The sequence below is a fragment of the Seriola lalandi genome, unplaced genomic scaffold (assembly GCF_002814215.2).
Source record: "Seriola lalandi dorsalis isolate HSWRI2012SDOR001 ecotype SW California unplaced genomic scaffold, Sedor1 jcf7180002052121, whole genome shotgun sequence".
In the NCBI taxonomy this organism is placed as follows: domain Eukaryota; kingdom Metazoa; phylum Chordata; class Actinopteri; order Carangiformes; family Carangidae; genus Seriola; species Seriola lalandi.
The window spans coordinates 58456-68802 of record NW_019522674.1 but is presented as its reverse complement, the minus strand read 5'-3'; the positions used below and the strand labels follow the sequence as shown (position 1 = coordinate 68802).

Below are 10347 nucleotides of genomic sequence, written 5' to 3'. Positions count from 1 at the left end.
TCTTGTTGTTGCTTTTTCTTCAAGTCCTCCAGTTCTCTGAGTTGTTTTTCTTTGTCCTTCATTTCATCTTTTAGTTTTGTTTTTTCATTCATTTCATCAGTAATTTCTTGTTGTTGCTTTTTCTTCAAGTCCTCCAGTTCTCTGAGTTGTTTTTCTTTGTCCTTCATTTCATCTTTTAGTTTTGTTTTTTCATTCATTTCATCAGTAATTTCTTGTTGTTGCTTTTTCTTCAAGTCCTCCAGTTCTCTGAGTTGTTTTTCTTTGTCTTTCATTTCATCTTTTAGTTTTGTTTTTTCATTCATTTCATCTTGAACTAATTTTTCTTTTCGCTCAATTTCTTCTTTCAGTTCCTTTTCTTTGTGACTGGAGAGATTGTGTAACAGATTGTAATCTTTGCTGTGTGTCTCCTTTGTCTCTTGTATTTCTTTCTCATGTTGATGCTTCAGAGTCTTGAGTTCTTCATCATGTTTTTCCATCAGAGCTTCAAAGTCTTTGGTGTATTTCTGTCTGAACTCATTGAATTCTTCAGCTTGTTTTCTGGCCTCTTCTTCATATTTCTTCTTCGTTTCCTCCAGTTTTTTCTTATAGTTTCCCTCTAATTCTTTTCTCTCCTTCTCTTCTTGTTCTCTTCTGATTCGATCTTCTTCTTTTCTTTTCTTTTCATATTTTTCTTTTTCCACTTCATATTCTTCTTGGAGCTTTTGAATTTTAATTTTTTCCATCTGTCGGCTTTTCTTGGCGTCACAATATCGTTTGTCCCACCAGTCAGTTCTTTCCCTCTCCCAGTTCTCTCTTTCTCTTCTCATTTCTTCTCTACTCTGCACCAACTCTTTATCAATTGTTTCTTTTTCTTTGGATTCTGATTTTATTTTTTTCTCCAAAGCTTCAAGTTTTTCCTCCCACTGTTGTCTTTGGATTTCTTCCTGCTTTTTCTTCTTCCTGTCCTCCTTTTCTCTCTTCTCCTTTTCTTTGTTTCTCTGCTCTCGCTCCTTCTGTATGTTTTCCTCCTTTTCCTTGAGTTGTTTATCTCTCTGTTTTCTCTCCTGTTCAATTTCTGCTCTTTGTTCCTCCATTCTACATTTCATTTTTTGCATTTCTTCCTCATGTTTTCTTTCTAGTTCCTCCCTCTCTCTCTTCATCTCTTCTTCCTTCTCCTTCAGGATCTTCTCCACTTCTTTCTGTATCGCTGCTTCAGCCTCTTGCAGCATCTCATTAGTGTAGCAGCTGCCTCCATTTTCCTTCACCATGGTATCAATCCTGTTTATCAGCTCACTGACTTGTCTGTGGTTTTGTTTTTCACGGTTATTAAACACATGGTATCTTCCTCCACAGTCAGAGATCAGCTTCTTAAAGGAATCATCACATTTCTCTTTAATGTAATCTTCAATGGACAGCTCATCTTCATGCAGTGAGTCACCACCAGTTAAAAGAATGATGGTGAACTTTTCAGAATTTTTCCCAAAACCTTCCTTAATGAGTTTCAGCGTCTCCTTCTCCTCTGGTGTGAGTCGTCCAATCTGTAACACCAACAGGAAGACATGTGGTCCTGGAGCCAGAAGACTGATGCACTTCACCATCTCCTCATTAACCTGTTCATGAGACAAACTATTATCAAACAGACCAGGAGTGTCGAGCACAACAACAGGACGACCGTCCACTTCACTCTGTGCTTTCTGACAAAACTTGGTGACTGATGTTTGACTTGATTCAGCTTTAAACTCTCTTCTTCCCAGAATGGTGTTTCCTGAAGAGCTCTTTCCACTTCCAGTCTTTCCTATCAGCACGATCCTGAGACGCTCTGAACTCTGAGTCTCTTCATCACCTGCAACATGTAATAAAAGAATTAGTGTGATAAAAAAAAAAAGGTCAGTATGACTTTATGTCAGTAATTGCTGCAGTGCAGACTAGCGAGTGTAACATAGGATGTGATTTAGGACAAACATGAAACTTTAAGTACTTACAGATTTTTTCTCTTTTGTTTTCAAATTTTTCAAGTTCCGCCTGTTGAGCAGTGATATGTTTCTCTAGTTGTACAATCTTTCCTATTTGGGCATGTGCAAATGTCTCAGTTGTGTAGCAGCATGGTGAGTCCTTATTGTGTCTCATCTTGTCCACAGCCTCCAACATCTCAGAGATCTGCTGTTTGTCCTTGACGTTGACAACAACAGATCTTCCTCCACAGCTCTGAAGCAGATCCTGGATGTCTCTGTTCTTTCTTATAAAGTCAACAACAGCTGGAGCTGCAGGATCTGACTCCACAGTGAACAGAATCATGGTGAAGTCATTGACTGGAGAGCTGAATGAGTTCTGGATGGTCTCTAACTCTCCCTTGTCTTCATCAGTGAGGGGACCCACAGGTAGGACCAGGATGAAGGCATGGACGCCCTCAGGATCACAGAGGGAGATACACCTGAATGATTCCTTCATCACTTCCTCCTGAGGTTTTCCATACAAGGCAGGAAGCTCCACCAGGGAAACCTGACGTCCTCTCACCTCTCCCTGATGTTTAACACACTCTGATGAGTTGGAGACTGAATGAAGCTCTGTCTGACCTAAAATGGCCTCGGCTGCTGAAGTCTTCCCTGCTCCTCTCCTCCCACACAGAACCAGGTTTAAAGCTGGTTTCATGTGTTCACTTGCAGGTGGGGGGGTCTCATCGTTTTCATTTGCAGTTTCTTCAATCTTTGTCATTAATGATTCATATTTATCTTCAGACATCCTGTAGTGCCGTCCTCCACAATCTTTAAGGAGTTCATTAAGAGAGACACTTGTTTCAATCCCATCATGTGTCATGACGACCATCGAGTGTTTAAAAGCATCTGGACCAAACAGACTCAGGATGAACTTCAGTGTTCGTCTGTTCTCCTCAGTGAAATCAGAAGGTTTCACTAACAGCAGCAGAACATTTGGTCCAGGAGAACAAAGAGTCTCACACTTCTTCACCTCTTCTCTCATGGTTTCATCAGACAGACTGAACATGTCTGGAGCTTTCACCACTGTTAATGGTTTTCCTCTCCACTCTCCACAGGAGGCCACGCAGTGTTTGATTTGTTTTTGGGAATGAAAAACTTGGTTTCCAATGATCAAGTTCCCAAGTTTTGTCTTTTTGTCATCACTTTTCCCCAGCAGCACAATCCTGAGGACAGAAGCTGTAACACAATAGAGAGAGAACAACACAATATTGAGGATTGCACAGATGATTGATCAGTATGATTTACTGGAGACTTAGTCAGGATGTCATGAACGCCCCTCTCTCTACTGCACTGTCCATTAAAGGCACAAAAAGCCCGAAACAATAACTTTAAAAAAAAGTCTATCAGCAAATTAATGATTAGCATTGTTACGTCTTTACTTACTGTGAGACAGAGGGTTTTTCTCTGAGTGTGAGAGCTGTGGAGTCATTTGTTTAAACTCATGCAGCCCTGTGAAAAAATGACAGAATTAATTTTCAGCTTTATGTTTTAATATAGTAAAGGAGAATTTTCATTCCCTTGTTAGAACTTTTTCACTCACCAGCAGCTTTAACAGCATCTGTGATAGGAGTTGCTGTTCTCTGTTGTTTTGGGATCTGATGATCACCTGGTAAAGTTTCCACTGATTCCTCAAATCTTTCATGACAAACATGTTCTCCATTGTTCTCCTTTGCAGTTTGACCCAAACGTGTTAACAGTTCTGCACGGTCCAGGTTCTTCTGCTTCAGGCATCTGTATCTACATTTTATGATCATGTCTTTTAATGGTGAGTTTTCCATCAAACCTGAACTCTTCCCTGTGGGTGTTGATATCAGAACCAGTGAATGATCAAATGATCGATCACTGTAATTTTGAAGGACTCTGCAGAGCCTCAGTCTGTGTTCCTCAGTGAAGTCTTCAGGCTGTAGAACCAGCAGGAACACATGAGGTCCAGGATCAGAGACATTCACACAGTCTTGTATAAACTCTGTCAGTTTGTGTTCAGTGATGTTGGGATCCAGCAGATCTGGGGTGTTGATGAGAACTATTTTCTTCCCCTCCACTGGTCCACTGATTCTCACACAGCATTCAGGTGCTTTGTTGAACTCAGTCTCTCCCAGTATGAAGTTTCCCACTGAACTTCTCTCTGACCAGCTGTTCCCCAGCAGAACAACCCTCAGCTCAGACACTGAAAGACAAAACAAAAGTCAGCTACATGTACATTTAAGTCAAGAAGATGAACTCAAACCAGAGGTCAGTGACCTGTAAAATGTGTAAATTATAGAATATAATGTATTTGTTAGGGCTGGGACGATATGCACATCTCGTTATATGACACTTAATATAAATTACACACTACACTTCAATACTTGGGTGTCAATTCGACACGTATTGTGATTTTTAATTATTACAATGTCAAAAGTATTGCAGTTCAATATTTCCATTTATTGCAGCTTTTGTTCACTTTTTTTACATCAGACGTGAAAAACTTGAATCCTAAAATAATGCACATCACGTCAGTCTTTAAGAATGATAATACACAATTCATTCAAATGAATTACAACATGCACACACCCCACATATCCTTACATGTAAATCAGGTGTGCAGAATAACAGGCGGTCAGATAAGGTTGTACTTGACGTTTCCTCCATTTTTACAGCAAATAACACAACATTACTAGCTGCTTAGTTTACTGAAAGGTCATGAGGTCACAGGTCCAGCTGTTAGTGAATGTTTAGAGCGCCCTCTGTTGGATCACAAGGTAAACTGCTTCAAACCATCTGTGCTTATAGGCTGGAAATTTAAATTCAAACAGGTCATTACAGTTCGAACATTAACTTTTTCCCAAACATTTGTTAAAGTTACAGCCTTAGTCTGTGCACATGCTAGTTCATCTAGACTTTATTTCTAATGAAGGAAAACATTTAGGAGCATTTTGGATTTTATAATATTCAATATTAATCCGTTCCAAGACGAAGATCAAGTGTGATGGGCAAAGTATTCATATGGTACCATCACCCAGAAACTACAATCCCCAGGACAACAGAGTCTGTGAACAGATGAGTCAGACAATCTTCTCCCTGTTTTTAAGCTAAGAGGAGAAAGTCAGGCAGCCAGACAGTTAGAACACCTCATCACTGATGAGTGGGTGGGATACCACCACACAAGACCCTCACAGGTGCCTCCAAACAAGTCTTTATCCAACACCAGAACTTTCAGTGTGATTATTAGAAGTTATTTGAGATGCTTGATGAATAAAGACTGAGGTCCTATTAAACACCAGAGAAATTCAGACTCAGTTGAGCTGAAACTCACTGTAAGGTGGCAGGAATTCATAGCTGCTGCTGCGCTTCAGGGACACATCTGTGCCTGTAAAGACAGACAGAGGAACAAAGTCATTCATTAAAGCAATTAATAAAATAGTTTAGTATTTACTGTAGTATTTTGCAAAAAGCTAAACCACAATGTGGATCAAGATCTGAACTTAATATGAATGTTGTAAAAGGCCACATCAGTGTCAGAATATTATTTTATACTTTGGAGTCAGTGGGTGATGAACATCCCAACATGAAATGTTTGTCTTGTTCAAAGGTTCAATTTACTGTTAAACTTCAGGTGAAAGGTCTGTTTTATTGACGCGTGTCTGTTGCTGCCAAGTTTAGCTGGATCATGTCCAGGGTTGCAAACTTATTATCATATTTGTAAAATAAACCCGACTCACCAGAAGCTTCAGCCATACTGTCACTCCTCAGGAGAGAGGTTCAACTAGAGCTGAAACACAAAGCAAATTACAAATTTAAAAAATCTCTTAATGCTTGTTGAATTAAAATGTGTTATTTAAAGGCCAGGAGAGATATATACAAGATAAATATATGTTACGAACATTAGGAAGTGTAGAAATCAAATTGTCTGAGACTTTTCCACCTCTGTCCTGCTTCACATTCAGTTTCACACTTTATATTCACTCTGCAGTGCGATTACATTCTTCAGCAGGTGACGACTGAGCCAGAGTAGGAGGTTCAGTAGCTGGTACACCTGGACAGTACTTAGGTGTTCCTCATTCAGCTTCTTATCAATACTTTAACCTTTCTTTAGCAATCTCACCCTGAACTAAAAAGTTACTGTCCAGTTCTGTAATGAAATAGTTGGACTACAAAGAACATAATCAGTAAAGTTATATTAGAGTTCTTATCACTGTTTCTTAACCTTGTGAGGATTTTGCTTCCTTATTGGCTTTTATTTTGGACTCTGGACCCTGATAAAGTGATTCTCTTATCTTTAAATTTTGTTGAATAACCTAAGTAGAGAATAGAAAACGGCTTCTTTAAAACTGATTCCTTTCTGCACATACATGAGGTTAATGCTGTTATCTTGAACATTTGGTCCACAGTAGAGTTTTATTTAAAAGTGAGAAGATGTTGAAGGTTATGGTGGTATTTAAATCGTCTGTGCCTGGTCCATCTGATGACCAGGCCTCGATGGTCAAGACCCACACAAAGATTGTTTAAAATCAGATGGTAAAACAAACAGTGAAGACCAGACATACAGTATAGAAACCCAATAGTCCTGTATCTCTTTAACAATTAATGTAAATAGATTAAAGTTATGAAGAGCTTTTCTAGTCTTATCAACCACTCAGGTGCTTTACACTACAAGCCACATTCACACACAGACATTCATACACTGGAACATCACAGTGGTTCAGTGTCTTGGTCAAAGACACTTCCAGAAGTTTAACAGGAAGATCAAACCACCGACCTTCTGATTAGTGGACGGCCCGCTCTAACTCCTGAGCCACAGCCGACACAAATGTGTTGATTCGAGTCTGTAGTTTGTCATTATGTTGTAGCACTTTAATGTCAGGTGTTTCTTATACACTCACACTGGCACCATGAAGTACAGACACAGAATAAAGTCAACAAGTATTCATTGCAACAAAAACTGAACATTGAGGACTGTTTAACCGTACTGCATCAAACTATTCAGCTGTTTCTAAACTCATCATGTTGAATTTGTATTTGTCTTGTGTATATCTTGGGTGTACTCACCAGAAATTGTTACTGCGTCATTTTCCCCCCAATAATGGAAAGTGGAGATTTCACAACCTTGACTGACTCACTGAGAGCTGAGCGACTGCACAGAAGGTGTGTCAGGAGAAAACAGGGAACCTGATTGGAGAGAATAACGTCATGAGGAGAGTCACCCTGTGACATACAGATAAACAGATCAGTTAACTCACGACAAGTACACACAGGCTGAATGTAATATGAGTGGTCCATGAAATGAAAGAAATCCAGTAACAGTCCAACTTTTGACAAGTTTACTTTCTCATCATTAGTGTTGTACTTTCACACTTACAGGTGCATCTCAATAAATTAGAATATCATGGAAAAGTTCATTTATTTCAGTAATTCAATTCAAAAAGTGAAACTCATATATTATATAGATTCATGACACACAGAGTGTAAATATTTCAGCCGTTTATTTCTTTTAATTTTGATGATTGTGGCTTACAGCTAATGAAAACCCCAAATTCAGTATCTCCGAAAATTCGAATATTGTGAAAAAGTTCAACATTGTAGACTCACGGTGTCACAGTCTAATCAGCTAATTAACTCAAAACTCCTGCAAAGGTTTCCTGAGCCTTTCAGTGGTCTCTCAGTCTGGTTCAGTAGGCTTCACAATCATGGGGAACACTGCTGTCTTGACAGTTGTCCAGGAGACAGTCATTGATACCCTCCACAAGGAGGGTAAGCCACAAAAGGTCATTGCTAAAGAAGCTGGCTGTTCACAGAGTGCTGTGTCCAAGCATATTCATAGAAAGTTGAGTGGAAGGAAAAGGTGTGGTAAAAAAAGGTGCACAAGCAATTTGGGGGGAGATTCAAAAGGAGTGGACTGAGGCTGGAGTCAGTGCATCAAGAGCCACCACGCACAGACGTATCCAGGACATGGGCTACAACTGTCGCATTCCTCGTGTCAAGCCACTCCTGAACCAGACACAATGTCAGAAGCGTCTTACCTGGGCTAAGGAGAAAAAGGATTGGACTGTTGCTCAGTGGTCCAAAGTCCTCTTTTCAGATGAAAGTAAATGCATTTCATTTGGAAATCAAGGTCCCAGAGTCTGGAGGAAGAATGGAGAGGCACAGAATCCAAGTTGCTTGAAGTGCAGCATTAAGTTTCCAGAGCACTTCATGTTTGCTTCTGCTGACAAGCTTTATGGAGATGCTGATTTTATTTTCCAGCAGGACTTGGCACCTGCCCACACTGACAAAAGTACTAATACCTAGTTTAATGGCCATGGTATCACTGTGCTTGATTGGCCAGCAAACTCGCCTGACCTGAACCCCATAGAGAATCTATGGGGTATTTTGTCGAGAGGAAGATGAGAGACACCAGACCCAACAATGCAGACGAGCTGAAGGCTGCTATCAAAGAAACCTGGGCTCTCATAACACCTCAGCAGTGCCACAGATTGATCGCCTCCATGCCACGCTGCATTGATGCAGTAATTCATGCAAAAGGAGCCCCGACTAAGTATTGAGTGCACATACATGAACATACTCTTCAGTAGGCCAACATTTCTGAAGAAGCCGCCCACAGCCCCAGGGAAAGGGAGGAAGGGGATGGTCATCGAGCAGCTTGTCAACACTTCCAAAGAGGAGCTGGAGAAGAGCCAGTACAGCGACAACAGGCGAGCCAGTCCGCTCGGTTCCCCGGGACATGTCCCACACCCAAACCCACCAACCATACAGTTCATACATCATCGCCAGATACTTTGACAATCTGCACATGTGCTTCCCCCTGGAAGGCTGCACAACTGGATGGCATCGGCTGGAGCGAGGAATCGCCATGGGATGTGCCATCTCCCCCATCCTGTTTGTGACAGCCTTCAAAGTCATCCTCAGAGGGGCCAGGCAGGTTGTTGGAGGTATCAGGCTACCATCAGGGGAGAGGCTCCCACCGCTAAGAAGCTACATGGACGACGGCACGACCATCCTTCAGACGGCGCCATGTACAACGCGACTCCTTAAGCGGTTTGATGAACTGATCTCATGGGCAAGAATGAAGGTAAAGGCAGCAAAATCAAGAAGTCTCTCAATAAGGAAAGGAGTGCCCCAAGACAAGACCACCAGAGGCAGTACACTGTGTACTGCAAGTGGAAAGCGCCTGGTGAGGTAGAGAATGCCATCTCCAGCCTGCAACACAAACAGGTGATGGGGGCAACCCAGGCAGGTCGCTCGGGCCTAGGGTGGACTGCTCCTCAACAGTTCTGGTCCAAAGCCACCAAGAGACAGCGGAAGACCATGGTGGTGGACGAGGTCACCAGAGTGGAGCAGGAGCGCTTCCACATAAAGGCTATATCTCAGGGCAGTCAAGGAGCCTGGACGAGATGGGAGGCTCCTGTGCAGAGACGCATCAGCTGGACAGACATCTGGAGGACACTGCAAGGCAGGCTGAGTTTCCTGATCAGAGCAGTATACGACACCCTCCCATGTCCCCGGAACCTTACTCAGTGGTTCGGGAGTGAGGTAGGCTGTCCGCTGTGCAGTACCACCAGGGCTAGCCTCCAGCACAATCTGTCAGGATGCAAGGTCATTATTGATGACAGGAGTCAAAACATCTGCTGGAATGATTCTGTCTCTGTCAGAATAAAGAACATCACTGAGAGCTGAGAACCATCATGACATGTGCACCTGCACAATGACTCCAAACTGAGTATTAGTTTCTATTTTATTATTTAATGTAAAACGGTTCAGCAGACTGTTTATTACAACTAAGCTGAGGGAATAATGTATTTTCAGATATCTGTGATCATCTAATCAGAGAGCTGCTTCTTTTGTCTTTTTCTCTAAACTCTACAATATGATATTGATATGATTTCTCTCTATTATGTTTTTTTTCCATCCAGCCAAGGTCTGGATCTTTGGGGACACCTACAACCTCTTGCAGCGATGATGGAGGCGCTGCACCACCTCCACCTGCAGCGTCCACACATGAAGATCTTCTCTTCCCAAACATAAACACAGTGTCTTATATGATAATATTGTATTTTTTAATGTAACACTTGTGGCCATAACATTGTTCAGTCTGATCAGCTGTGCTCTTCCTGGTTCCCTACACCCTCACTGACGTATTACACTCTCTGCCCCGTGTCAGACATACAGTCACATGACGTTTGGACTCCACTGCAGCTGTAACAAACTGTCAATAGTTTAAAACATTAGATTCATATTTCATAGTCCTCAGCCATTATAGTTAATATCAGTGAGCTGTTCCAACAGCATCACTTATTTAGAGGGAGATTGTTACTGGAGCAAATAAATATTAACTGTCTCACACATTAGGACTCATGATGAATAATGATTATACTTGTTACTAAAGATTCTGTTGCTG

General features: G+C 41.4%; 1 protein-coding gene across 1 annotated transcript; it reads right to left on the bottom strand.

Moving 5' to 3' along the window:
* Positions 1-5: 5 nt before the first annotated feature.
* On the bottom strand, positions 6-7105 carry LOC111650041 (uncharacterized; the record flags this gene model as incomplete). The annotated part of the gene is made up of 7 exons (XM_023399815.2): positions 7002-7105; positions 5675-5724; positions 5269-5322; positions 3514-4140; positions 3357-3422; positions 1962-3149; positions 6-1822 (listed from the first exon to the last, which is right to left on the bottom strand). Coding segments are annotated over exons 2-7 (3768 nt in total), but the record flags the coding sequence as incomplete, so codon positions are not given.
* Positions 7106-10347: the final 3242 nt, after the last annotated feature.